Source organism: Anopheles arabiensis, chromosome 2 (assembly GCF_016920715.1).
Source record: "Anopheles arabiensis isolate DONGOLA chromosome 2, AaraD3, whole genome shotgun sequence".
NCBI classification, from domain to species: domain Eukaryota; kingdom Metazoa; phylum Arthropoda; class Insecta; order Diptera; family Culicidae; genus Anopheles; species Anopheles arabiensis.
In genome coordinates, this window is record NC_053517.1 from 101567267 (window position 1) to 101595098 (window position 27832).

Genomic DNA, 27832 nt, shown 5'->3' on the forward strand with positions numbered 1-27832 from the left:
GATGTTTGTTGGTGCGTGCGTGTGGCCCAAACCGAATAAGGAACATCTTGACGAGCGGCGCATCCTGCTGTCGGAAGATACACGAAATTCTTCCATCCATAATTCAAGTGTAATCGAACGCCGGGGTGCTTTACACGCGCTGAGAGGGGCTAAGTTTTATAGCAAGCTCGTAAACTTTATACGCGCGTTTTATGAGAGCCAATTTGTAGCTCTCGATGAATAGTTTACGCTATCATGCTCAAGTAGCTCGCTTTTAATTGCAAAAGTGTAATCGTAAACGTGGATGTGTACAGATGCATGAGTTCTCACCCTTTTACTCTTAAAGCTTTCGTCACCCTTTCCTCCGAAAGCGTCCATTTTGCTGCCGACGCAGTTGCACCTCTGACCTGCATAACGCATACAGCACACGAAACCGAGCGCAACCCCCACAGCCGTAAGTGACCTCTGGGCACCTATTTGCGGTCCCGCGCGTCACCAGTTAAGTTGTCGTACGTGCGCCAATTCGTCACCCTACGCGCGGCACGGTTTTCTGGGCGCAAAATTTGTCTACTCGAAACACCGAAGAAGCGAGGCACAATTAGAGATGCATACAAATGATGAAGATGATGCATCACGAATCACAGCCCCGTGGCGCGCGGTTGTACTTTTGCTTTCGCAGGCTCTCCTCTGCGCCAATGGTGGGGGGTGGCACGTGAACGAGAGTGGGAAGATATCCGCGGAACAACTTTTGGGTACAAATCTCACGCTTTTTTGCACAAACTCTGATCGAGAGCTGAAGAGCTTTTCTGTACCAAGATTGCTTTGGACGGATGCGACACGTACTGTGTGTGTGACTGTGGTGTGGTGTAATCTTCTTGTAGGTCATCCGAGACACTAGTTTGTGCCAAAAATGTATAATTTATCGGCGATACCTTGAAGGTGGCAGATTCTAAAGCATCAAAACATGGCATGAAGTACGAGATGTCACATAATTAGGTCGTTAGTGTTCATTTGCGTGTACAAACCATTACTGTGCCAGTGACAAGGCATTGGTTTTCTTTGCTCTTTATGTTACGCACATGCTTCATCATACTAATAACCCCCTGATTGGGATCAAACAACCTAACGGTACACCACGGTTTAATCCACCTGTGCACCTGAACCGAACTCCAAAATAAATCACGCTCGTGCTCGTTATGTAAAACGAAAAAGCACCCATATCTAACTGGTCGTGCTCCATTCGATGCGTTTGCTTATCGGGAACACGGTGTCATCTCAGAGCTATCGTTAGATACGTTCGACATCTCCGCCCTGCTGCCACGTGGACGCTGCTGCTCTTGCATCACGTACGTAAACGATACAGCACGCGCGCCCGCGCGTACGCCAAGATCGCTCTCTCGCGTTTTGTTGACAGAAAGTGACATAATATCTGTGCGCGATCGTTGTCGCAGCCACTGTCAATGTTGACGACACAAATGCCGCGCTACACGGCCGAACTTCACTTTCCGTATGCGGTAATGATGAGTTTAGCGCTGTTTAGTGTCATTTATGGTGACCGGGAGTACATCCCACCTAACCAGCATCGCACAAAAAGCGCATAGGTGCTAAAAATTACCTTTCCCTCGTTTCCCTCCCAAAAGTCGCCTGTTTGTTTTCTGTTTGTACGGTCATGAAAGAGCATAATCGAGAGGTGTCCGTGTGGGGAGAGCGTTTTTCGGCAGGTTAATTCCTACTAACCTACTGAGACGCAAACGATCGCACGACAAAAGGGACAAACAACAACAGACACACTTCCGCTTTCAGCTTCCGAATGAACTCGGGGAGTATGGGGGCGATTTAGCGTCACCAATGTACGTTCTCACGCCCGAAGGTCACGCCTAATTACCTGGGCTGGGCAGGGGTAAGCATTAGCATCAGCTCAAGATATATGTTGATCGCTTCGAGCCTGCAGAGTTGCGTGGTACCAGAGCATGTTTATTGCCCTCCGCTAGATGACACTGAAGGTGTTGGTGATGGTGTGATTCTTACGACGTTATGTCTCCAGTAGGGCCGTACCGTGTAATGGACGACTAATTCAAAAACCCTTGACAGTACCAACATAATTACCTTTGATTAAGTAATGACTGCCTTTGTGAGGTGTAAAGCTTTGGGTGGTAACTGTGTGGCGTTTTGAACGTCCCTTTTGGGTATGTCATTAGCTAAAAGGGACCGTGATTAAGCACATTCACTGTTATGTTCCACAAACCCTTTTACGCTAATTTCGTTAATATCTTCATCTTCAGGGAAAAAAAAACTCCAAAACAAAGATGTTTTGAGAAGCAAAGGGAAATAAATTATTCAAAACAACACGATCGTGAACTGTTCCAACTGTCTCGTAAAATCAGTAGATTTCTAGCAGATGCAGAACCTGGACAACCTTCAGCACCAGTTCTCACACAAACCCACCTCCCTGGTGCTTGGATTCGGTACTGGTCTGGTGCAGTCCACACTTGACTCCAATGTTCTGTATGGGCGCCATTCGCGTTCAATTAGCACGCCATTATGGCGTATCTTATGAGGTTTGAAACGACCTATTGGTTTGTCGAGCATGTCCGATGCATCGATTGGGTTGGTAGTTTCACCCCCACCCAGAGTGCTACTTGGCACCGAACCACCCACACACGGAGTGTAGATCTCCTCCGACCGGACGCGTGGATGGGTGTAACAACAGGCGGATGCGCTGCATGCTGGCGGCCTCCGGATGGCTCCGGCCTGACACTGGACTGTGTAGCTATGGCCGTAGAAACGAGGGCATCGAGGGCATTATATTTATTACGATTGCTGCCAATCTTTGGAGGCTTTTTAGCATGATGCACCGGGCGGATTTGCAATGCTCTGTTCGATGACGCTACTGCTGCGCACCCGTCACCGGTGAGTCATCGTTGGGAAACAAGTCTCCGGACGCGGGTGCACCTTTGGATATCGGCAGGTGTACACACTTTTGTTAATGGCTGTAACGGTTGGAATTTAGGATGACATTTAGAATATTCGGGACGGACATTTAGTTTAATCGTTATTGGGGGAGCGCAATGGTTGAAGATCGTTTTGATGCTGTCGAACATTAAACTGTGCGGCGTTGTCCTAGATTCAGCATTATCTTTTCTTTCTGACATTTCATAAGCTGTCAGTCTAGCTTGGTTCTCACAAGCTGTTCTCTAGCGTAACGATCTCCCATGAGTACAAAATTGAATCATCTTTGCCAGCCGCCGACCCAACAAAAAACCCGTCCTTCGCGAATTGATCATTTTCCTCTCATCGCGATGATTTCATTTTAATTTGCGTGAAATGAAGGCTTCAGCTCTTTGGCCCATCAGTAGTGGAGTTACCCGCGTTGCGTGTGATTTTTTGTGTGCTTTTATTAGCACAATCAAGAATCGCAACACACTACCACATGGGGTGACATTATGTGCGTTGTCGCATTCATCTTCTTCAGAAAAACGCATCGAAGGCAGCGTTCCCGCGGTTTGCTTTTCTTCTTTCGGCTCGTGTGATTCACTTTGACGCGATGCATCACCTCTAAGCTGGTGATGGAACGTTTTGCAGCACTTGCAAAAAGTTCAAGATCAGATCAGCCTCAGTAGGGCGATCACGGACTGGTTTCGGAATCGGTGGGTGGGAAATTAATCAATGCTCGTTACCGGTGCGATCTTCTTCTAACCGTGCCAACCGGGTGCTCTCCACAGAGGATGTTCCGTCCAGTGAAAGGGAGTGCGTGTTTGGTTTTTGGAGGTCATTGCGCATGGATTCGCGCATACGCGATCGCGAACGCGAAATCGGGTTAGTAGCAGCATCCAATCGCTCGTACTCACAAAAGGTCGATTAAGGTGGGTCGACGCCGATCGAGTGTACCGGAAGCGTGATGCATTCTCAATGATAAAGTCACCGCAAATCGGTCATTCTGGGCAAGTATGCTTCAATTGCGAGGCATCAGAACTGGCCGGATATGGGTGTCATTACAGGAATTCTGTGCACCAGCCCAATGACTTTAAGGCTACCTATGGAAAGGCTAACATAGATCGCTTTGGAACTCACAGCAGTTGGCAGCAGTACAATTGCAGCCAAAATGTCAGATGCACGATTAATCGTCATGCGAACGAGTGTATATTAGTGCACGGTACCGGTTTATGGTGCTAGGTATGGTTCCAGCCGATCGTCTCTAATCTTGAAACCATCATCTTCGTGAACGCAGAACGGCTTTGATTGCGATCAGCGGGACACGGTGTCTTACGAGACGTTTGTGGCGCGCAAGAGCAGTAGATCTAGAGATAGGCAAAGAATAATAATGGTAGAATCGGTGCAGGCGTTCGAAAAAGGTTAGAACTTCATTTTGAACCAACATCTGCCTGTTAAAGAGGGTTATTTAAAGACGTTTAAGTACGTCAAACAATAAAAACTCCGTAGTTTTACACTGAAATCTACTTCACATTTGCCATTTGCGCGGTCGGTAATGACCGTTTGTTATTGGTCATTTGTCCAACGGCTTTTTATCCGTACAATCAGCGTAGCAATTTTTATGATACTTCTTCATGCAGAACATCATCAAAAGAAGATACATTATCTTCACAGATCTGCAGAACATTCGGTGGAACTCAAAAACAAGTAACACGCAGCTCCCACCTGTTGTCAGTGAACCGTGTGACCTTTTCTGACGACCAACCACAAAGCCGGCGCAAATATGCAACTCCCAGCTGTTGTAGCTCCTAAGTGCGGGGAACACCAGCACTGCGGCGAAATCCGGTCGCTAATCCGTTATCCAAATGTAAACAGTCGATTAACAGCTTTCGCGGGATTCGCGTCCATTTCGTGGGTGGATTTGCAAAGATTTGCGTGCAAAGGTTTCATTTTGAAGTTATTCATTTGGAGGGCATTAGAAGCAAAAAGTGCCATTAGATGAAATAGTCTGACAATGACATCTATTTAAGGATTTTTGGGAGATTGTTTGTCTCCGATTCCAATAGATTTATTATAATTAGTAGACTTCTGGAGGTAGCTCATTATAAACGACCTTTGAAGTAAGATTTAAGTAACTTCATAGCCTCAAATTCTCACACATTTGGTTAACCTCGTCTGGCCACCGATGATGGATTACTCGAGCTTAAAGGATTATGAGATTCAAATTAGAAATCCAAATTTGTATACCTCACAAAGAGAGAGAGAAAGAGAGGCGAGGAAATATTGTTCATATTCTACCATGGTTCGGTGGCGTTTAAGTGATTCGTTGTTAAACAATAATAGCAGACCCCAACCTAAGGCACATCGAAAAACTAACCAAACAGAGCTCCATGTCGACTGCTCCCCCCTTTTCGATGCCGAGGGAATCAGCAGGGAGCACCTTACCGGACCGGAGAACCGGTTCGTAGGCGAAGGTCTTCTTCCGTCTGATGGAACCAAACCGTCGGAGGGTCCCTTCGGGGGTCACCCTACCTGTTGGCTAATGAAAGGGAATCTATAATTATTATGCATCGTCGTCGTGGTCGTCATCGTCTGTCGAGATAGTGTTCTGCCACGGGTTCGGGGGGCGAAGTGAGCTGAGTCCAGCCTCGGATTGGTGTCAATGATGTTTAGCTCGCTACGACCTCCTTCCTCCTTGGGTTACAGCAAAAAGGGATTTGAAGCCATTTGAAGGTGGCCGGTTTCCAAACAACTCACCGATCGATTGGAAAAGGCCAAACGCCAGCCACCACCGCCGACGACGCCCTTTTGGGAATGGCCCAAACGGCCGAATGAAGCGATCGGATTAAAAGTCCCCGGCACCGCCCAGCTTCGGTGCGTTGTTTGACAGATTAAAATATTTGGATAGTTTGGATGCGTATCTTTTATTAATGTCTTGATTTCTTCACCGAGCGTTGAATAATAAATTGCAGGTGGTTAATATGGCTAGCTTTTCGGGTTAAACTTTGAAACTACAGCGTGTACGTATCCATTCAGTTGTAAGTACGGTACATGCCTAACTGTTTAATCGTATCCAATAAACGGTTCCACTTTGCTACGATCAATCAAAACGGTACACCAATCATCTTCCTCAACTCCGCTAAAGCACCCGACGCTGGCTGGAGCTTCCGTTTAATCCTCTCAGCCCATAATTGGTTTCACATCCATCAATCGCATCGATCGCCGATTGATCCACAATACCCAACGTCGATCGTGGCCGATGAGACGAGCCTCTCGACACTGTGCCGGTGAAATATGGCCAATGAAATGCGCCCCAAATGTGCTATCATTAGCTGTCAAAAGTGGATGGGACCCATCCCCACGGTCGGCCGCAAGCTCGTAAATCCATCACACTAAACGGTCCATGGTGATGGTGGTGCTGGTTTGTTGGATTATAAACAATCGGACGGTCTGCCACGACGGAAGATTAGCTCGCTGATGGAGAGTAATATTTAATTAACGCTCTGTTTTATCTCACAAAGTGTCGTCGTTTTGTTTGATGGTGGGCTATTTGTCATCTGTCTTTGTATACATTTTATTAAGCGTCCAGTTCGGTAGTAGCTTCTGAGTCATAAAGTTACACCTTATCTTAATGATTGAAATTATCTATAAAGTAGGATTAAATAAGCATTGTCTTAATTGATCAGATACAATCTTTAGCATCAAATTACATTGCAGAAATAAACCTAATCGACTCAGAACCTTTTTGAGTCTTAGCGATCGTTTGCACAAATTAGTGTGAGATATTTTTAGACCATCCTCCGAAGCTACCTCAGGGTTTTACCGGACAAGATCGCCGGAAATGAAATCGAAATCTTCCTTCCCCGTGCGGCGGTACCAAACCCCGCGTCAGTCTAATGATTCACCACCGCCGTATCGTGTTCAGCTTGTTTGATTGCGATTTTATTGCAGCTTCCCAGCCCAGATGAGCACACAACACCGTTTACGGGGTCCGCATTGCTCAGTTCAGAGGTCAACGGCGGCATTAAGCTGCCGATTTGCAGCCTGTCCAGCGCTTTTAATGAGCAATTTCGGGCGAAGGACACTCTGCCCGGGTTAGATGACGATCGATCGACGTTCGATCGTAATCATTGGCCGAACGGGTAAAGACTTCGCACGATAGCGATCAAACCACCAACCCTCGCCGAAAATATCGTTTCGGTGGGCTCTGTCTGTGTACACAGTGCGTTTGATTACCTAAATGTTTGTTTGTGTGGCTTATAAGCGGGTAAGCTACTCCTCCGATTTGGAGGTTATACAGCCTGCCTGGTTTGTTGTTTCACGCGCACACATGCGCGCTACTGAAACGTTTAAATAAATCGGCCGAGCTAGAGACGGGAAGGGAAAACGGGACACGCGATGGTGAGTTTCGAAGCGACGCACAAAATTTCGTTGACAATTCAATATGACAGATTGTTGAGCCAGGTGTTTGTGTGCGCATTGGAGTCGTCAAATGTCAATGGGTCACCTTAGTAAATTGGTGTGCAATAGCCACCCTCTCGTGGAATTCATCATCCGAAAAGAGGTGGCATGCATTGTCAACACCTTCAGCCTCCTTAAGGCAACCGAAAGACTTATTAAATGTATCCCCAGCACAAAACAACACCTTACAGATATTGAGTCAATCAGCCATTGATGGTGGGCCACTGTTTTGGATGTGCAATCAGCGCAATCATACGACATTTGGTTGAGAGTACCAATGGAACCAATTGGACACAGATGCTATCCCAACAATGTTGCTACTCTGTTGCTATGTCTTGAACTTGAGGTACAGGAAAATGTCATCCTTGTGGTCATTGTTCTTAACAACCTTATTCCTTTTGCGAAATTGAGTATCCAACATCATCACTTAGAACGATCTCCTTTCCTGTCCAACCCGAAGTGCTCTACACCAGTACAAATGATCACTCTAATAGCCAATTCAACGATCTCCTCACTGGGTAATCCTTTTGAGCGATGATTACCTTGTGCGTTTTGTTGGAATCTAATAATTGTGTGTGTGTGAACAATTGCTGGTAGGCAATGGTATGACAATTGAATATGTATTATGTGCTTGGTAAAAGGTGAAGGACAGCATTGAATTAAGTTTGCCAGTAAAACCACCAGCTGACGACAATGGTAATGTTTGCCAAATGCCCATCTACACCTACGGAAGGGATCCAAAAATGAGCAATAACGAACATACTTTACCCTGCCGCTTGAAGTTGCCGCTCAAACACAAAAGGAATTCTGTGCAAAAATAAATGTGTTCGATATGAAATATCTTCCGGAGATAATCATCTCCTTGTGATATCCTCGTCATGTCTCATCTAAAAATATCAAATTCTTTATTTCTAGCGTGTTCCAGCGGGGAGCACCTGACACGTTTTGGGGACCATGGGTAAACCCATCCCAGCACATGATGTGGTGTGACCTCTTCAACTTGACCCCTTTAATTCTGGTTAGGACACGCCAGATCAAGATCCTTTACCATCGCACACACACATCCGTGTCATGTGGTCTTGTGGTGCGACGTCAAAGATCAGTCGGTCGATCAATCAGCCGTGAGCCGTCTCTCCCAGCACTCGACGACGATGAAGATCAACGTCGTCGTTCGCCGCGATCACACGGAACTGGTGAGCTTGGCCGTTGTAAGAACAGCCGGCAGTCGCCCAGCACACCGTAAAGTTGATTAATTAAACAAATTGCATCATACGTCGAGGTGGTGGAGGTGATATTCGATACACCCCGGGCCGGGGGGGGGGGGGAGTATGACACGAACCACCACGAGGGTGAGGATGAATGAGCGTGTACCTGTGTCTTGCTTTGCAGCATTCGGCACCGCGTTGTGAGATAATGAAGCAATGAAGCTTCTAAGAATGGTAAGGCGAGAAGCGTGAGGCGACGATACCACATTGTCCGACACTGGTAGATCCGCCATACGCGCGTTGGAGATGTCTCAGGCGACTGGGGAATCCCTTAGAATTCCCAAAAATAGACTTCCATTGAATGCCCGAGCGGGGGAGATGTTCTCGCAGTTCCCGGACCTAGTGCAATCAGATGTAGGTTTTGTGTTTGTGGTAGCATCAGGTGCTTCGGAGAAGTGATCGTGAGGTTACCGTGAAGTGGATGATGTTGTTAGCATTGCTAGAGGGAGTGCAGAAAAAAATGAGAAGAGAATGTGAAGGCTGACCAATGAACCAATGATGTGAGAAGTTCCGATGCTGACCGGGGTGTGGTTTAAACCGGATCTGAAGCATAAAATCTACTTAAAATCTTGTATTCACTTACCGCCACTTTTCAATCACTGCATCGACACTAGACGCACCCGGATCGGCAATGTCGGTTGGCTACTTACACCTGCACCGAACGTCACTAGGTCGAAGGTTGTGCAGGCAGTCTTCCCTCTCCTCTAAATCACAACAACAACCGCTTCCAAAAACAAGTACTGCGCGTATTCTTCAACTCGCTCACAGCCAAACCCACCAGGAAGTGTTAACGATTGGTGTCGAGAGGTCGCAGAATTTGCACGATCCATTAGAGATTCGGCGTTTTCATGGCTGTTCGGCGGTGTCTACTCTTCCCATCCATAATCATGTTTGGCTAGCTAATTTGGTGCTATTCGAAGCGAAGAATTTGATTATTCAAATTTCGCATCCAATGACATCCCCGCGGGGGTGCAGGGAGAGGTTGAGGTCCAATATTGTTCAAACCATTCGGAAAACATTGCCCAGCCTGGGCAGGTTTAGAAGAGGAAGCTTGCTCTCTTGCCTTTATGATAGCATGCACCAAATATTTCCCCTTTTGCAGTAGTAACAACCCCTTGGCGTAGCGCTGTGTCACTCGATCGCGTTCGCTCGGTGGCGCAACAGAAATGGCAGATCGCACGCTGCGAAACAGAATGGGTGACATTTTCACATTCATATTCACTGTCATTTATCAATATTAGCACAGCAGAAAGGCAGATACTGTGTGCGGGTGTGCAAAGGCAGAATACGAATACTTTTGGGAGGGTTCGTAAAGCGATCATGCGCATCGCCGCCAACACCTTCAGCGCAGACTGTCGCAAACGTTTCGAGCCAGACATTGGGACGCACATTCTAGAGCAGCGAAGCGTGGGCACAGCTTCGCAACGCACAATACAGCCTTCTCTAATGTCAATTATTTGTCACTCTGATTTCTTTACAAACTGAGAAGAATGTGTGCAGTTCTTTTTCAAATAGATTTCATATTATGATCTTCTTAAAAAAAGCCTTCAAATACAGCACATCTAATTACATCATACCGTCGCAACCGGTTTTCTTACTACTTTCTGTTGGCCAGTTCCTTCGCTGCTTCCGCACGGACCCGGACTTTGTTTAATTACATCCACAGCGCTGCTTCCACTAATCGAAACGAGATGTGTACGCGCCAATCACGCGCCGATCCCGTCCGCGTGCTGCTCTCTGTCCGTAACCTTTTCCGCGCGTTAGCATAACCCTTGGAGGGGTCCGAAAGGGTTGGGAAGGAAATTAACCTTACGCGGTGGATCATGCGGCGTTAGTGGAGTGGCAGAGCGGAGGTAAATTGTTATTACTGTCACTGCACGACTTAATCAATATCGCATTTGGGCAAGTCTGGCCGCTGACGTGAGAATGTCAACAGTAGAAGAGTGCGTTTGATTTCTTTTTCTTTTTTTTCTTCTTCTACTTTTCATGTACATCACACGACCATTTACTGCTAATTACTATTATTTTATTACAACCAGAGGACGGTGGAGAATGGAATCAGCTCTAATTATCTTTATTGCGTTTGCGTGCAGGATAGCTGGATTAAAAGAAGAATAACTTCCAAATGGCAACACTAACGATCGTAGCGAAGGTTTGTAATATTTATAGTTGACATTTTCTTACGTCCGGGTTTTGTATTTCGTCATGATGGTTATTTTAAGAGTTATTCTTTTTCTTATAGTAAGCCTTATTTTTATTGAATTAAGTTATTCTGCAATTTGCTAAATGTCTATCAAATCATGCTGTTTTGCATGCGATGCGATTTGTTTACATGTGCGTTGTACGTTGTAATGGATGTGTACGAAGAAGGGAGAGTCGAAGAGATGGTGACAGTGTGGAGGTTGATCGTCGGAGGAGGGATCATTACAGCCGCGAAAGACGGCATCAAAACAAATCACGCAAAGCCGGCAAGCGTTCATGAACACGCCGCGCGGTGGAATGAACACCTTTCGATGTGTTTGAAAGTCTGGGAACAAGGTGTGTATAAGTAAGGTATTGGTGTCTAATGTTTCATTTTTATGTTTGTTACCTTCTTGTTACCTCGTATTTTCAGCTATGTTTATTAGAACGATTATTATACAAAATTACTTGTTGCAACGTTTTTTACTTTTTTTAAATTAACTATATGTTAAAACACGCAGTTTATTCCATGTTAAAAGGGCAATTTTAAATCTGTTGCCGATAATGCATTCATTCTACGTTCTACCCAACTTTCGGTGCAACTAAGCAAATCTCATACCGAAGGTACATTTTGCTCGAGCGCCTAAATTTATGCAATGCAATGTTTAGTTTTGATTTTGATTTTAAAATGCATAACGGTATAACTGATCGCTATAAATGTTGCTACAACTATATGTGTTGTTTGTTATTCAAATACAAAAAGTGATTTAAAACATTCCTCTTAAACAATAGAAGAAAGAGATATCGAAAAAATCATTAAATGCGCTCTGCAATTTTATAAACGCGATCCTCAGCTTAGAGCCAGCTAACAGCTCATGCTAGCTCATAATGCTGTTTTATTACTCCCGCTTGTTGTATAGTTCTAATCTCTACTTAAACTCATCACAAAGATACATCAAGGTGCATTGTCCCCAATAAGTGTACATCGTCGCCAATTATGCGTAGCAATTGAAGAACAAGACGCACGCACTAGACAAATCCTACACATACACAACCTGCACAATGACCCGTCCTTCCCTATCAATGGGGATGAGGGTCGCTTGTGTTCGAGAAAATTATCATCGTGACATCATCGCTCTCGTCATTGTATTTTTCCACTAGATTTCCTCCCCCAGTAGAGCACCCCAGAAAATAGCATGAGCACAGAGATAGAGAGAGAGAGAGAGAGAGAGAGAGAGAGAGAGAGATCAGCACATGATCATCGTAAGCAATCGTTGTTAGCGTGCGCATCAGGAGAAAAGTTGGCCACTCAGTTATTATACGCGACGAGCTCCCAGTATAAGCGTCATTGTTAGACTCGCATTCTACAATGACAAACTGACCCGGCATCATTAGTCATGTTAGGCCGGTGGTCAGAAGAAAGCACAGAGGGTGGAAGAAAAGCTGATTCATTGGGTGCGGGCATTGGTCGGCGGGCGTGTTTTTATCGTCTCAGTTTGCATTATGCCCCAGTGAAAGTGATACCGCAACGGCATTTGTTGAAGCCATTTGGGTTCGAGATTAAGGGACAGTCAAAACCAGTACTAGTGAGTATTCGTTGATTCATTGGTAAACCGAACGTTGTTTGCTCAGCAAGAAGCAATGACTGATAAGTGATAACGTAATTGCATCATCGGCATAAATGCTGATAAGATCTCGACCTGCGGGAAGCAAAACGCATCAAGTGGTACATCGTTTGTGGTGATAGATTTTGGGGTATGTTTGTGTCGGCATATCCAGCAAAAGGGCCTTTCCCTTATCAGTGGGTGTGCATGAATAGTGTGTGCTGATGAAAGGAACGCTTAAGATAAGCTATCGTGTATAGCGGCTGCGGCTGCTCCTAAGAGCTGATCAAACTATCAAACAACAGCCGACGGAAGGTATCATGTTCCAAGAGCCAACTGCTTCCCTCTCTCTAATAGACAGACGCATGCGCATGCGGCGTCAAACACGCCAGTAGAGAAAGAGCACCGTTTTTGCGCGACAAAACGGTACGCGACAAAGCCCTCCACACGCGATCAGTACCCATTCAGCGCACGGAGCGTAAAGGGCCAGCACACAAACACTGTGATATACTTGTCGGCTCGCTCGGGGTAGATTAACCGGTGAGCTGTGCAGCAGGGGGTGAAATAATATACAAATTTACTGTGCCCACCCCGTCCCCTGTGTGTGATCATTTATCGACTAAAGGCGCCCGTCGCAGTGTTCTTGGGCGGTTTTTAAGAACGTGCGCGCGCTCGAAAGTGAGATTGACGAAGATTTATTATTCGTTCGTATCATAACACTGGGCGGATGAAAGTGTTGACGTTAGCGGAATATCATCACCCTCCCACCCACGACGATATTGTTAAGCACACAGTAAACAAATCGGTTTCAAATGGTGCTGAGCATTTTTGCTGAAGTAGCGCAACAAACAAACAAAAAGAAACGCGTATAAAAAGAACGCCCATTAAACCTTGACGACACGAGAAGCACGTGCGAACGAGAGCGAACACTGTGACGTCAACTGCTGTAATGCGCCATATGCAATCAATGTGAAGTCGACGTAAAACTTACATTTACAAGGTAAATTATGGAATAAATGTTACAAGTTTGAAGTGTGTGTGGGGAGAACAAAAAAGAAACAAAAAGATTTTTCTAGCGCTTCCTTCGAGCCGGATTTGAACCAGCGACCTATGGATTTCTCGCTCTATCGTGTGGTGTTCACTCTCTACAGTCCACCGCTCTACCAACTGAGCTATCGAAGGTGATGAGAGAGGAGGCGCTTATCAACGTACCGGTCGTTTGTGCCTTTGTTTCTGTCATTGTTATGATTAGGAGTTTTTGTTTCTGCAATCTAAAATCACAGTATTTAACTTTTTCTTTACTAAATGCTTTAGATGGTGTAACGATTGATTTGTAGAAAAAAATGAATATTATTTGGCATTACTGTTTATTGCTACGATGTTAAGATTAAAAAGGATCATGTAATGCATAAAATCGGTGCATTTTATCTTTGGAGCGAGAAACCCGCTTTAAACCCTTTCTCACCTACCGCCCGCACAACAAATCGTATCAGAGAAAAAGCGCGATTACGACAATACCATTGCATGCTTATTGGATTCTTATCAAATCAGCTCTATATCTCGTTTGCAATCGTATCGGACCGTCGGCCGCTGTTGTCGGGGGTCAAACTCTCAAGTGGATACTTGGCGGGTGCTTGATGGCCACCGCCTGAACGGGCGCGGGATTGCATGATGTAGCATTATTCCAGAATAATTGTCCACCCCCCCCCCCCCAAAGCACCAAAAATGTTACAGAATGCCAACGACAGTTGCATTTCGAACTCAACAACCCCCCCTCCCCGTAATCGTCATCACAACCACATTGCTCCGTTGCAACCGTAAAGGGAATTGGTCGTCCCCACGAATAAGGGAGAAGCTTATCACGATTGAGGGTTCACCTGCTGTGCACACTACTATCAATTTTCGGCTCCCTCCTCCCTTCCCCCATGCAATTGCGAACGGTGGGACGAACAGTGTGCTTTTGCCGTCCTTCTGATAACGCAACTGTGTGCGTCTCTCGGTCGCCGACACAAACCGAAACGGCCACCGAAAGCCTTCGGCCATACTGCACGGGAAGAATAGAAGAGGCGAGACAGTACAGCCGGGTACACCGATCAGAGTAAACGTTGCTAGCGTGTGTAGTTGTTAGTTACTACCACACATCCAGAGCCTACTGCTGCTGCTCGGCTCGCGTGTGCTGACTCGTCGAAGAGGTGCGTGTGCAGTCACATTCTAACCTTACGCGCGTGCTGAACCCTAGGGGAGACCAGTCCGCGCTCCAGAGTGAACTCCCTAGTGTGTAGTGTATTCTTTTCCTGTTTTTTTAGATGTATTAGTAAGTGTTGCTGCCGGGGCTGCTGCAGCATCCAATCAACTGTCATTAGTTTCGATCTAATCACATGGTTTTGCTTAATCACATATCCGCAGAGGGCGAGTCGTATTGTTGTAAAACAACCCCCGGTACCGGTTCTAAACGCGCTCACCGAAACCTAAAATGGGTAAAATCGAATGGGCCCCACTGAATGTGCCGATGAGGCGGCGGATTGAAACCCTGTCCACCGCCCTGTGGATGTGGCTGATACTGTTCGGCGAGCTGGGCATGCTGATATCGTACTTCCTGCTGCTGGTAAGTAGAGGAGAAGGAGTCTTGTTTCAAGTGTGCAACCGCGTGCCTAACCTAGCTTACGGTCTCCATCCACTGCCTACTCTTCCAGATCTATGGCAACTTGTTTATTAAATCGCTGTGCGTCATCTACGGATACTTCATCTACACCGATCGAAAAGTGACTTTGAACGGGGGCCGAGGACAGGGGTAATGTGCAGCATCCACACGCAAAAAAAAGAACGCCACACTTATTCTGACTCTCCCTCTCTCTCTCTCTCTGTAATAGTGTAACATGGTGGCGAGAGCTGTTCTGGTGGAAGCTCTACCAGAGCTACTTCCCGGCGAAGCTGCACAAAACGGTTGATCTCGACCCTAACCGGAACTACCTGTTTGCCGCCTTCCCGCACGGCGTGCTTGGGTGAGTAGTAGCTACAGTAGATCCGCATCACAACCGGTGAAATATTCTGGAAGCCGCAATTCACCCCAACAAAGGGAGGAGGTCAGGAGGTGCTGTGGTGTTTATTGCGCCGAAAATAATTACCCAAATTCTTTGGAGCCTTTTCGGAGATGATTGAGCACGCACGCAGCAGCAGGCGAGCAATCGTCTATCGAACCAGCTGATAAGATACGACCGGCGCTTTGGGACCGTGCATAGAAACTCTGGGCCTATCGTTTCGGAGTGTTTTTGACTGTAGGGAGGACGGCGTCGCCCCCAAAACCTCCCCAAAAGGGTCCAAAGTGTAAATCGTCGAGCTTAACTTTGTTTACTACACGCGACGAACGATCACGACTACTACTTTTTGGAGAGATTTTAATTGCAAGATAACATCCACCGTCTTTTCAACCTTCTGCTGACGGCGTCGTGCGCAATTGCGAACGAATCGTATCAGCTGGGAAGAAGCGATTTTATCGATTGGCTTGTTTCTGGTGGCCCCTGGCACTAATCCCCACGGCAAGCAGATTACAGACGGGCAGCAAGATGTTGCAGCGTAATGTTAATTGTACGTGGCAGGGATTGTGGGCGGTCGGGTGGGTTATGTGGGGGAAAACATCCTTTGAATTACTTAACGCCTTGTTATCAAAGCTTCATAAGCTTGTTTGATTAGGTTAGATTATTAATTAACAGCAGTTAAAATACTTCATGCTGAGCGACATAAAGAAGCATTTCTTCTTCCTTTTCTCTTTCTCCTTCTTTTTCTCTTCTTCTTCTTCATCATCATCATCATCATCCTTTTCATCATCTTCTTCTTCTTCTTCTTCCTTTTCTCTTTCTCCTTCTCCTTCTTCTTCTTCTTCCTTTTCTCTTTCTCCTTCTCCTTCTTCTTCTTCTTCTTTATTTTCATCTTGGGCCTTTCCTAAAAAAAAAACATTAAAATAAATGGCGGCGGTTACATTTTGCTCTCTTTAAATGCCACGTGCTCTTCAAGGATTACCACGTGCGTTGCCATGGCCACTGAAGAACGCCTTTTCAATCTCACGTTTTAACAACGTTTCAAACCCTCCTTAGTACCTCAATTGATTAAAACTTTACCCTCCTTATCCCTTTCCAGCCTCGGTGCCTTCATCAACTTTGCCACCAATGCGACCGGCTTCCACGACAAGTTTCCCAAAATCCGGTCCCGCCCGGTAACGCTAAACTTCCACTTTGTGATACCGTTCTTCCGCGAGCTGCTCCTTAGCTGGGGCCTCGTGTCGGCCAACCCGAACAGCATCCTGAGCCTGCTGAAGGCGCCAAACAAACCGGACCACCCGCTGAACGACGACGGCTACACGGCCAACGCGGTCGTGATAGTGGTGGGCGGTGCGGCCGAATCGCTGCACTGCCGGCCGAACAACTACACGCTGGTGCTGCGCAAGCGGAAGGGCTTCTGCAAGCTCGCGATCAAGGCGGGCACCCCGCTCGTGCCGGTGATGACGTTCGGCGAGGTCGACCTGTTCGATCAGCCGCCGAATCCGCCCGGCTCGCGGTTGCGCCGGTTCCAGGAGTTTGTGAAAAACACGACCGGCATCGCGCCGGCCGCCTTCGTCGGGCGGGGCTTCTTCCAGTACAGCTACGGGTTGATCCCGCGCCGGAAGCCACTGAACACAGTCGGTAAGTGTGGTGTGCTGTGTGGTGTAACTGCACAACTGGAATAATTCTAATGATGATGCTTTTTTTAAATGGACACTTTCAGTCGGTGCTCCGGTGGAGGTGACGCAAATAGACAACCCGACGCAGGAACAGGTGGATGAGGTGCACGAGCGGTTCTGCCGCGAGCTGGACAATCTGTTCGAAACGAACAAATCGCGCTTCATTGCCGACTACAAGAATGTGAAGCTTGTCATGGAGTAATAGGTAAAATGCAGATCCCCGTACTTCCCGCCATCTTTACACACAAACGATCGGTGTATAGCGGTGGGAAAATGGGGCAAAAGCATGCACAAGAGACACAGAAACACACTATCAGCACGATATCCTACGCAACCCGTGGAAATTGTATTCTAATTCGCATCGAAAGGATTGAGACTGTACCAAAAAAAAAAAAAAAAAAAAAACGAACGATCAAAACCAACTATTTTCATACCTAAGATCCAACCATTGTGCGGTGCCAACAGGTGATATTGTTATACAGCTCTGCGGGAGGGAGTCAATTACTAGCTGCGTAAGAGAGGACACACTACATTGGGAGTGTTTAGCATTTAAATTCTCGTTTAAGTGTAATTGTGTAACATTTTTTCTGGGTGTTTTGTTACTTATTTTTTCGTTATTTTTTGGTGTTTAGTTAGGTAAAATTTGAAGGTTCTTTTGTAATTTTCTTTTTCCGGTGTCTGTACAAACATGCATTGTTACAAAACCAACAAATAAGGGACAAAAGTATTTTCGTTATTGTTTTTTTTCTTCTTGCCATCGCAATTGTACAATTAAACCCAGTTGCATGCGACTGTAAACATAAAAAAAAACAGGTGTAGAAGAAAACACGTTGTTTTTGTGGAAACAAACCAAACACACAAAGCAAATAAATATTAAACTCGTTAAAACATCGCAAACGTGAACAGGTTGAGTGAGTATATAAGTTTTATTTTTTAGCAATAAACGAATGGTACGGGGGGCACAGTTAGACGCTTGCTTTCGGTTTCAGCAGCTGCAAGGTGGACAGGATGCTCGTCGACAGCCGCTCGAGATGGCCCATAGTCACGTGCCGGTAGCAGAGACCGCCGATAGCGGCAACCGACGCAATCGACGCACCGTACAGTACGCGTGTGAGAATCTGAGCAGGACAAAACGAGAGAGAGAAAGAGAGAGAGAGAGAGAGAGAGAGAGAGGAGAAAATGTGGGTTATCAGTATGAGGGAGAGGTTGTGTTTTTATGGCCAGTTTGCATTTAATTTGCTATCGCTATCGACGAGCATTGCAAGCGATAAAGGAAGAGGGCCAGAGAGCCCACCTCCCTTTAACCTTATTCGATTACTCTGGAATGATCGTGTATGGGTAGAATTGTAAGGAAAATGGGGATCGCAACGAACGCACCTTATCCTGCCAGGCCCGGTTGGCGATGCACTTGCTGTAGCGCATGTGCGAGAACGAGACGGAGTTGTACAGCGGGACCCACGTGTTCGGCATCATCCAGAACAGCAGCTCGTCCAGCTTCTTGCGCAGCAGGTACGACCGTTTGGTAACCAAGTCGCGCATCTGTCAATCGAAGCAACACAGAACAAAGGGGAATTAATAAACGGTCAACGCCACAATCTTCTTCCACCACCACCATTGCCTACCTCGATGTAGTTGTACATTGCCAGATCACAGATGGCGTGGGCATCCTCCCAGCGCTTCTCGCTAAACTCGGGCAGGATGCGCGTCAGATCCGTCCCGTACTGGTTGAACAGCTCCGTCAGCACGCTACAATCCTCGAACCCTGCGTTCATGCCCTGCCCATAGAACGGGACCATCGCGTGCGCCGCATCGCCAATGATCAGTGCCTTCGCGCCGATGTGGTACGGCCGGCACTTGATCATCACCAGCGGTTGGGCCTTCGTTTTGAAGAAATCCTTCACCAGCCGCTCGCGCCCAATTAGCTCGATCGCGTCCGGGAAGTGCTGGCGGAAGAAGTCGAGCAGCAGGCCCTGGTCGGTAATGCTGTGGAACTGCTTGAACGGCATGAACAGCGTCACCGTCCAGGTGCGGTCCTGGTTCGGCAGCGCAATCATCATAAACTGGCCGCGCGGCCAGATGTGCAGATAGTTGTGGGGCATCGCGAACTCCCCGCCGGCGGTCGGCGGTATGCAGAGCTCCAGGTAGCCGTGCTCGATGTACGTCTGGCTGAAGTCGTACCGCGGCCGCTTGACGATTTCCTTCCGCACCGCACTGTACGCCCCGTCGCAGCCGACGATCAGGTCCGCCCGGGCGCTCTTGACATCTTTCGTGACGGGGCTGCAGAGAGGATGAAAGGGAGAAGAGTGGTTTTTAGCATTGTTGGAAGAGCAAAGGGGGGGGGGGGACAAGGTGCCCGTGGCTGGGCACGTTGTCCGTAATCCGCGCACTTGAAACATTCCCACCGCTTAACCGGCTTGAGCCCGATGAGTCAAACGAGCGGGAAAACTCCCAGATTTAATGCCCACTTGAAGATAACGACTGGCATCTTCCTCCCGGTCTGTAGAATGTGAGGCCTCTGTAGACAGAGGGATTTGGGACCATGTTTTTCGATGGTGCTCAGACACAATCTTCCAGACACACACACACAGAGATAAGGGAACGTGCGCGCAAGTGTGTTTTTGCAATGAATGAAACAGACACAAGGGCGGGGGAGGTTGAGAAGCATCGCGGGTGATTAGATTGCATTCATAAAACCATAAACTATCGAGAACTGTCCATAGGACCTGAGGGCATTGCTGTTGTGGTGTTGATATCGTTCTCTGTCTGTCTCTCCATATCAGAGATGTCGCTAAAATGTTGCCAAAAAACCAATTTCAGCGAATCGGCTCTTCCGTGCTCTTTGCCAATAACATCAAGGCAGCCACTGCCGCCTGTCTGGAACGATCTGGAACGTTGGCTATACTTACTCAACCATCGACAGGTTGCCCTCGTCCAGGTTGGCGCTGACCAGCTTGTGGTTGAAGTGCAGGTGGATGTTCGGGTATTTCTCGGCCGCTGCAAGAAAACATACACACGGGAGAAGCCTTAGTAAAACGCCCTCCAAAGCGGGATATGGGGGGGAAGGTGTTGGTGTAACTCAATACGCTCTACAAGCTAGCCGCTACTACCTACCGTTGAGCAGCACCTCGTTCAGATGCTTTCGGCCGACCGAGTAGATGCACTGGTTGGTGTTTGCATCGTACGGGACGATTTTGCACTTGCCGTTGACGTCGTGCAGCATACGGCCGGACATCGGTATGCCGTGGTTGAGCAGGGCATCCTCCAACCCCACCTCGGCCAGCGCCCGGCGGCCACGCGCGGACAGCGCTAGGTTAATGCTGCGCCCAATCACCAGCTCGGCCGTGCGAATGTCTGTAGAAGGAAGGGAAAGGAGGTAACGAATACGGAAACGTATCAATTACGAGCGCTGTTGGTTGGAAAGCAGGCCGGGAAATGGACGGGAGTCGTACCTTCACGGTATTCGTACAGATTCACCTCGTGGCCCTTCTTGCCCAGGTGAAGCGCCAACAGTGAGCCAACCTATGGAAAGGGGAGGGTGAAAGAATACAAATGAATATTCGGTCCAGGATTTATGGAAATCCATCACAGTGAGCCGTGAGTGTTTGTTTGACAGCTGCGTTTGTTTGTAAGCATTTTAATCGTAGCAAGCTGCTCATTTTCTTTTGGTTAATCCTTTTTGAGTCGTGTTGAAATGCTCGATTTGGTCATGAAGACCACAAACCGGAGAAGGGAGACCATACAACGCTCACGCTTCGAAGTATTAACCGCGGTCAGTGCAAAAAAAAACGGAAAGCAGGGAACAGGAATAACATTATGTTGTGAAATAGATGAGATTGCTTCCAGAACGATCAACAACAGCCGAAAAAACAATCAGTATTATTGATAAGACCGGAAGATAGATGGTAAAAAATGCATAAGGAAGTAATTAAAATGTCTGATTTACGTTCGAGATTTAATGAGGGGTAAGAACAACATAATTGACTACGGTGGTGTAAGTACATTCTAACAACTTTCTCTCCACTCTAGGCGAAAGTACAAGTGGCTACACACGCAGGATTAACATACACACGCGCGCGCCCAACAAATCACCCTTCACTGCTTGATCACTCTCTTTTGGTTAGAACCGGGGCAACCCAACTTACCAAACCACCACCAACGATGGCCACATCCAGCGGCTGATGCTGCATACCGTTCGTGTTGGTGCGCTTGTACTTGCTGTCGCTTGCAGTTGCCATTTTTGTGTGCAATTTGTTGTTACTTTATATCCTTAACTATTAGAGCCTTAACACAAACCAAAACACGCACACTTCACACACAAAAGGCACGACGACGACACGGAGAAATAATAAATAGGAACGTAAGCGGCTACACTAAAACACGTGTACGCGTGAGATCCAGCGTCTGTTTCCGCAGAGAACCGGCACGGCCAAACGTTCGAACGGAATTGAGCCCAGCGTAGGGTCTACGGCCACAGAAAAAGCCTTCGGACGAGACAAGAACCGGTACGTGCTGTGTGTCTGTGTGTCTGTCTGTATCCATCGTCTCTTCCTTGCGCGCAACTCTCTGCTGTTCTGCCTCAGTAGGCCAACAAAAAGCTTTCGCGCGGAGGCAACGTTATCACATTTCTTCAAATAGTTTTTGTCCCCTCTTTTCTCTAATAGACAATCCATTTGTGTATTTGTGCGTGGTAATACGACGCCAAAGCCAACGCTTTCCCCCTTATTTCTAATCATGCAAAAAGGGAAAGCTAACTCCCCTCTTTGGAACAATTGTTTCGGAAACATGAGGATGTTAGAAACTGTTTGTTTTTTTTTTATGTTTTGCAATAATTTTTGGAAGTTAATTAAACCCAAGTTGGTCTAGTAAGGCACGCGGTCGCCGTTGATTCCTATCAATGCAATGTGGAGTGTTTTTACTTTTGGCTCGTGGTAGCGAATGTTCTAGTTTTGCATATGATGTATTTTTTTAAGAATCAAAGTTGATTTCATTTGATTAGTATTTTATTGATTGTATTTTTTCGGTTCAGATCAGACAACAAGAGAACAAATCAGTAATTTGAATATGTCCCGTTGAAAATGATATTGAATATAACGTCCTTTTAAATAAAAAAAGGCTACTTAAAATAGTAAAGGCTTCCATCAGCGGTTATGTTTAAACCTTCAAGTAACAACCACAGTACTGTGCGAACATCTACCGAAATGTTGTTTGCCTGTCGCAAGCATTTGGACATGGATCCTATAGTTGTAAATTGCTAATACTCAACCTTTGTTTTACCAATGTAATTCGCTGATGCTACATACGTGATGATAATGGAGCCACGGAGACTGCAATTTCTGTACAATCCAGCGCGAAATGCGAAATTCGTTCTTCGGTCATCGATGCGCATCAACCAACTTACCGACTATACGAACAACACCGTGTTTTTGTATCGAATGCTCATGGGCAACAGCGCCTTATGTGACATCGATCAGGTTTTGGGGTTTGTTTGCTTTTAAAACATGTCGATTAAGTGTGGCAAGAAAATGAATTCATAAGTTAAGTTAGACATGCGATCCTTCTTTCATGTGTTATTTCCATGAAGAGTTCTGATTATCGAGACACACACCCGAAAGAAGTGTTCCTAAACATGCCTTTCGCTCGATTCTTGCTGATCGCCAAGGCAACCAGAGCCGAGGCAGTGCTCGATTACGTTTCAGCGCTTCCAGTTAGATTGAAGTTCGAGATTCCCACAATTCATGCAAGTTACCGACTGCATTTGATGAAAATCTTGTCGCAATTACACGGAAAGCCAGACCGTGCTGTTCACCGTTCCCTATTCTATCAAGTGATGAGATCCTAGGTTTAACTTGCAATGCATGTCCTTCATGCCGGTTTACAAGCTTACGAGACTTAATTAACATGTACGGATCGCTACACGGCCTTGGGCTTGATCATGACTGAGGTACAGTTTAATCCTAACAACCACAGTGAACGGGCTTTGTTTCACGGCCAACATGCAGCGGAAATGCAAATTCTTTCTTCGGTCTCGCGCGCAACCAACAATACCGCTTCAGCCTGTGTACAACAAACACGTGAAACAGCAGCAACGCACCCGGCGGTCCAGGGTTTAACTCCATTCGTCTCCACTGCCACAACAATTTTACTTCCATACGGATCTTTCTACCACACGGACTCGCCAGACGAACTTGCCATCCACTCCCTCCAGCTTGCGGATCGATTCAGGGAAACTGAACGGGCTTCAGGCCAACGGCTTTCACCGACAGAAGCGCAGCCGCTCCACTGACGACGCACCTTGTTGCCATTGACAGTCTCTCGGAGGATGATGCCGATCTGCGACGGAGTCATGCCCTTCTTGCCGAGCTTCTTGATCTGCTCCTTCACATCCTCGGCGCTCAACTTGAGCCACGACGGCACGGAACGACGGTACGGTAGCGCGGATTTGGAAATACCCTTACCAGGAGCGTGCATACGACCCATTTTTCGATATTTTTATTCGTGCTTTCGCACCGCGTGTTTAGTTCACCGAGAGTTTGACAAAAAGAAAGATGGAGGAAGACGTCAACTCATGACACGGCACGGTTCCCCCTTGCACTGTGGGCGAACGGTGCAGGACATGGCGCGTGAAAGCAGGCTGAGCATCCGTGCGGAAACATGATTCTGGCGGACTTTTCTTTCAAGAAAACTAATTTTATAACGCTTAAAACTTATATAATAATTCGAATAAAGCTATTGTAGATGTATTTAAGTGATAAAAATGCTGCAATTATTTACGGGGATTGGTTGACCGCCGATAATTGTCCGAAGTACGTTACTTACTAATATAAACGCATTGAACGTCAAAAAAATGTCAACCGGCTTCGGAATGTTCAACAGAATTTTCATGTTTTATTGTATTTATGCTCTAAATACATCGAAAGTTAATAATAGTGGTGTGAAATAATATTATATTACCTAATATAAGCAGTTAAAAGATAAAAATATAAAAAAGTATGCAAGGTCTGTTCGCGCGCTAATAATCTACTTTGCATACCCACGGATAGAGGGCGCTCGATCAAAAGGCCTTTCGCGTGTTCGTTATTTTCAAATGGGAACAAATTGAACACGAAATTTGAAATTGCTTTGTACATAAAATGTGCTCTTTTTAATGGAAAAAAGTACATTTTTACAAAACCAAACCACTACATATAATTCTGCAACATTTCCCTGAAGTATCCGGTAGGGAAATTCTTCGCGGGAAGGAAATCAAGAAGAAAACATTTAAACTTTTGCTTGTACGCATGTGCGCAAAACATCCAGCAGGGGACGAAATTAGAAAAGAAAAGAAATATTTAGCACAACACAACTTCCCAATCACATCGGCGCTGCAAACCTTCAGCGTAGTGAATAATAAACAAGAAAGCTTAAACTTAATTAGATTCGATCGGATTAAAAACGATGCACCGGGTCGGGATGGCGTGCAGGGCGTTAGTTAGTAGCAAGCGCCCAACGGAGCAGCCGCCACGTTGTTGTCGCTGGTCCTAAATCTGTAGCCCACCTCGCAAAGCATCACACGGGTTTTGCAGTTTGGAGTGCACAAGGCTCCACAAAACCCCCCCGCAATACGCCACACGTCTTCAAGCGGTAATATTGAAGGAGAGAAATACAACCGGAAATAGGGTGTTACTAATGTACTATCTTGATTACTTTTCTTCCAATTTACACACACACACCTACCCCTCGGCACAGTGTCTTACCATAGCATGCCCAATAGTGATTCGTCCGGTGGTATATACTCCCCTCTTCCACAGACGACACTGACCGATTCGGAGAGTGAAGAAGAGCTGCTGCGGCACACCACGACGATCACGGTACGGCGGATTACGGCGGAACGCGGCGGAACCCTTGGCGGCGGCGGCGGCGGAGGCAGCAGTGGTGCAAGAGGCGGCATCCCGACCACAATTATGATGAACGGCATGAAGGGACGACCGGTGGCGGAAGTTCGCGCCACCGTCGGCAGCGCAGGAGGGACGGAAAATGGTGGAGCCACCCTGTACAATGGCGGGTATCCGCCGAGCCCGAGCGATGTGGAGGATGCGAGCGGTGTGTTCCATGCGGACAATGTGGCCATCCTGCACGAGGCCGGCTCGATCCCGGACCGGAAGATGTCCTTCCCGCGGAAGTGCTGCTTCGTGGCGTCGCTGGTCGTCTGCTTCCTGGCGGTGGTGGTGTTTCTGTGGATCATTCCCTGCTCGGATGAACTGTCCTGTCCAGCAAGGTAAGACCCGTTCAAGTTGTCCCTGCTCGAGAAAGCGTTCATGCATTGTTTCCCTTTCTTTCACGGTTTAGAGCGGAACGCGTTAAAACCCAAAACTGGATACGCAACTACGAAAAAATCGAACTGAAAGGGGTCATCAACGTGGTGGAAGGCGTGCACGGCAAGAGCAAAAATCTCGTCTTCATGTACCGGGGGGATAAGCTGTTCCCGGAGTTTGACGAGTCGTACCGGCGGCGGAACGGCATCATCTCGCTGGTCGGCAGTTCCGGCAAGGTCGCGTGGTACGATCAGATGATAAACGAGCCGAAAAGCATCGACTGCACGCTGCTGGATGCGGACCGGAGCGGAGCGCCCGACTGTCTCGTGCTGGACGAGTACGGCCAGCTGGAGTGTATCGATCCCCTGTCCGGCGAGTGGCTGTGGCATGCGGAGGGCTACAACAAGCGCAGCAACAGCGGTGGCAGCAAGCAAAACGATATGCTCGACTTTCCGCTCCTGATTCCGGACGTCGACGGGGACAAGGTGTACGATCTGCTGTTTGTGACGAGCTCGAGCGAAACCAAGCACAACCGGCTGGTGATGATATCGGGCCGGAAGGGCGTCACGATCGGGGACTCGTACGCCGTCAAGGAGTGCCTGTACGTGCACAAGCTGATGCTGGACGAGGAGCTGAACGTGAAGTTTAACTGCGTGAAGGAAAAGTCCGAACAGCAGAAAGCAAAATCGCTGCCCGAGCTGTACAAGCTGATCCACCGGAAGGCGCTCGATATGCGCGTGGTGCGCCGGATGCCGACCGATCTGCCCCAGCACAAGTTCTTCGGCCAGCGGCGCAACACGGAGAAGCAGCGCACGATCACGAACGTCGGTGGGAAGCAGCTGGTGGTGGAGAATCGGGGCAAATGTCCGGAGAACTGCTCCACCTCGGTGCTGCTGACGGAGGAGTCGACCGGGGAGTTGCTGTGGAATGTGTCGGGAAGGCAGCTGTACGGTATGCAACCGGTGAGGCTGAGCTTCTCCAACTTTGGGTCGGACAACCGGTCCACCATGTACGGGTTTGTGATCAAGTTTTGGGAGTGGAGTCAGCGCGATCCGGACAATCGTAGCTCGCGGTTCAAGCGCGCACTGCTCCGATGGCACGATGATGACGCAAGCAAGCAGCGCTTCATCCACCAGCAGCCGTGGATTGGACCTCCGGGACTGGATGCCATCTCGAAGACGTCCTCTTCTGCGAGGGGCCAAAACCAGACGTCATCTTCATCGTCCTCGTCATCGGGTCGGCCGGCCGGTGTGTTTCGGACGCGTATGCGCTTCCTGAAAGAAACGATCAAGCTGATCGTGTTCAACTCGACCTACATCAAGATCGAAAACACCAGCCAAAGCAACGTGATTCAGTTCTGTCGCGAAACGATCAGCGGCGATCCGGTGGCCGAAGTGCTTTGCCAGCCCGATCTGAACTATCAGGAAAATTCGCTCCTGATTGCGGACCTGGACGACGATGGGTCGCAGGAGCTCGTGTCGTACTACTCGACGTTCGTGAAGACGGCCACCAACGAGGCGGACGGGATGGGGGCGGGTGTCGGCGTTGGACCGGGCGCAACGATGAAGCTGAAGACGTACGTGCAGCTGCTGCGACTCGAGTCCGAGCTGCCGAAACTGTACAGTCCGCCGGCGGCGGGTGAGGAGTCTGGATCGGAGGCAGGCAAGCATCGTTAAACATTAGACGATGACTCCCTCGATTCTAACAGAACTCTTGTGATTTTGTGATCTCATACCGACCTGCAGTAATTCCACTCTAGGTTCACTAGTCTTACTGATGAATGTTGTTGATCTTTGTTTTTGAGCCTCCTTTTTGATCCAATGATGTCACTGTACTAGCTAGTTAATAGAAAACCGCAAATACTCGCACACTCATTCACCGCACACGCTTAACGATAATGATAGTCTATTGTCTGAGGGGACGGGGTTTGAAGTGTAACATTCCAATAATGAGATATGCAATTTGGAAGATTGTACCAAGCAGTGACCAACGAAAAGGGAAGGAAGAATTTGGCCGGGGGATAGTGAATGTGGGAAGATTTTTCCCACTGTTTCGTATTGCCCGGGGAAAACTCTATCATTTTCATTAACCCTTCATCATCATCATCATCAACACGAGTATAGTTATTATTCCACCTCTGCACTGTTTGCACCGATCTTCATGTCCTTGTATGACCATCCTGCGCACACGGCACAACTACCATTGCGCACGCTCGCATTTTGTGAAGCATGAAGCAATTCAAAATACATCATAAAAGAGTACTTCGTTTCAGTGAAAAAAGATGTTGAAAAGAGAAATGTTGAATGCAAATCCTGCATGGACCTAATGGTTGGGTAGAGATGTAAACAATATATCTACTAGTAAGTTATGATACGTATACGGGGTTGTTTGTGTTTTAATGCCGCG

The 27832-nt window shown here is 47.4% G+C and overlaps 4 protein-coding genes, 2 long non-coding RNA genes and 1 other non-coding gene across 12 annotated transcripts in view; 4 read left to right on the forward strand and 3 right to left on the reverse strand.

Moving 5' to 3' along the window:
• Positions 1–10788, forward strand: part of LOC120894644 — a 38766-nt gene extending 27978 nt beyond the window's left edge. Inside the window, exons 2-3 of the long non-coding RNA XR_005738217.1 lie at positions 10252–10489; positions 10676–10788. This is a non-coding gene — a long non-coding RNA (uncharacterized LOC120894644). The remainder of the gene's footprint in view (positions 1–10251; positions 10490–10675) is intronic.
• A 1367-nt stretch (positions 10789–12155) lies between these two features.
• LOC120908379 (2-acylglycerol O-acyltransferase 2-A-like) lies at positions 12156–17540 on the forward strand. 4 transcript variants are annotated; one of them, XM_040319312.1, is made up of 6 exons: positions 12156–12403; positions 14828–15026; positions 15115–15212; positions 15292–15423; positions 16556–17097; positions 17180–17540. In XM_040319312.1, exons 2-6 carry the CDS (start codon positions 14895–14897, stop codon positions 17335–17337), a joined length of 1062 nt encoding a protein of 353 aa, XP_040175246.1. In that variant the 5' UTR covers positions 12156–12403; positions 14828–14894; the 3' UTR covers positions 17338–17540. The 4 variants fall into 4 exon arrangements, with proteins under 4 accessions (XP_040175246.1, XP_040175245.1, XP_040175247.1 ...); XM_040319311.1 differs by lacking the exon at positions 12156–12403 and adding an exon at positions 12412–13421; XM_040319313.1 differs by lacking the exon at positions 12156–12403 and adding an exon at positions 14414–14613.
• Positions 13502–13603, reverse strand: Trnay-gua. The gene is made up of 2 exons: positions 13567–13603; positions 13502–13537 (listed from the first exon to the last, which is right to left on the reverse strand). It is a non-coding gene; the product is annotated as a tRNA-Tyr (tRNA).
• A 502-nt stretch (positions 17541–18042) lies between the features above and the next one.
• Positions 18043–21370, reverse strand: LOC120908378 (kynurenine 3-monooxygenase). Its single transcript, XM_040319309.1, has 7 exons — positions 21278–21370; positions 20585–20654; positions 20247–20486; positions 20042–20129; positions 18758–19412; positions 18513–18674; positions 18043–18253 (listed from the first exon to the last, which is right to left on the reverse strand). Exons 1-7 carry the CDS (start codon positions 21368–21370, stop codon positions 18101–18103), a joined length of 1461 nt encoding a protein of 486 aa, XP_040175243.1. The 3' UTR covers positions 18043–18100.
• Positions 20483–21282, forward strand: LOC120908381. The gene is made up of 3 exons (XR_005741129.1): positions 20483–20729; positions 20817–21097; positions 21162–21282. It is a non-coding gene; the product is annotated as an uncharacterized LOC120908381 (long non-coding RNA).
• A 1983-nt stretch (positions 21371–23353) lies between the features above and the next one.
• Positions 23354–23692, reverse strand: LOC120894905 (40S ribosomal protein S13). Its single transcript, XM_040297776.1, is given in 2 exon segments — positions 23354–23420; positions 23422–23692. Coding segments are annotated over 2 exon segments (258 nt in total). The 5' UTR covers positions 23613–23692.
• Positions 23693–24407: 715 nt separating this feature from the next.
• Positions 24408–27803, forward strand: LOC120908377. 3 transcript variants are annotated; one of them, XM_040319306.1, is made up of 3 exons: positions 24408–24755; positions 24861–25389; positions 25461–27803. In XM_040319306.1, the coding sequence occupies exons 2-3, from the start codon at positions 24875–24877 to the stop codon at positions 27100–27102; spliced, it is 2157 nt and encodes a 718-aa protein (XP_040175240.1). In that variant the 5' UTR covers positions 24408–24755; positions 24861–24874; the 3' UTR covers positions 27103–27803. The 3 variants fall into 3 exon arrangements, with proteins under 3 accessions (XP_040175240.1, XP_040175242.1, XP_040175241.1); XM_040319308.1 differs by having other exon boundaries at positions 24409–24802; positions 24923–25389; XM_040319307.1 differs by having other exon boundaries at positions 24409–24755; positions 24923–25389.
• The last annotated feature ends 29 nt before the right edge of the window (positions 27804–27832 follow it).

Coding starts and splice junctions, on each gene's coding strand:
- LOC120908379 (XM_040319312.1), top strand. CDS start 14,895: ATGGGTAAAATCGAATGGGCCCCACTGAATGTGCCGATGAGGCGGCGG. Junction 15,027..15,114: donor TATCGTACTTCCTGCTGCTG/GTAAGTAGAGGA, acceptor CTACTCTTCCAG/ATCTATGGCAACTTGTTTAT. Junction 17,098..17,179: donor GAAGCCACTGAACACAGTCG/GTAAGTGTGGTG, acceptor GGACACTTTCAG/TCGGTGCTCCGGTGGAGGTG.
- LOC120908378 (XM_040319309.1), bottom strand. CDS start 21,370: ATGGCAACTGCAAGCGACAGCAAGTACAAGCGCACCAACACGAACGGT. Junction 20,487..20,584: donor TCTGTACGAATACCGTGAAG/GTACGACTCCCG, acceptor TTCCTTCTACAG/ACATTCGCACGGCCGAGCTG. Junction 18,675..18,757: donor CAATGTACAACTACATCGAG/GTAGGCAATGGT, acceptor TTCGATTGACAG/ATGCGCGACTTGGTTACCAA.
- LOC120908377 (XM_040319306.1), top strand. CDS start 24,875: ATGCCCAATAGTGATTCGTCCGGTGGTATATACTCCCCTCTTCCACAG. Junction 25,390..25,460: donor GAACTGTCCTGTCCAGCAAG/GTAAGACCCGTT, acceptor TTCACGGTTTAG/AGCGGAACGCGTTAAAACCC.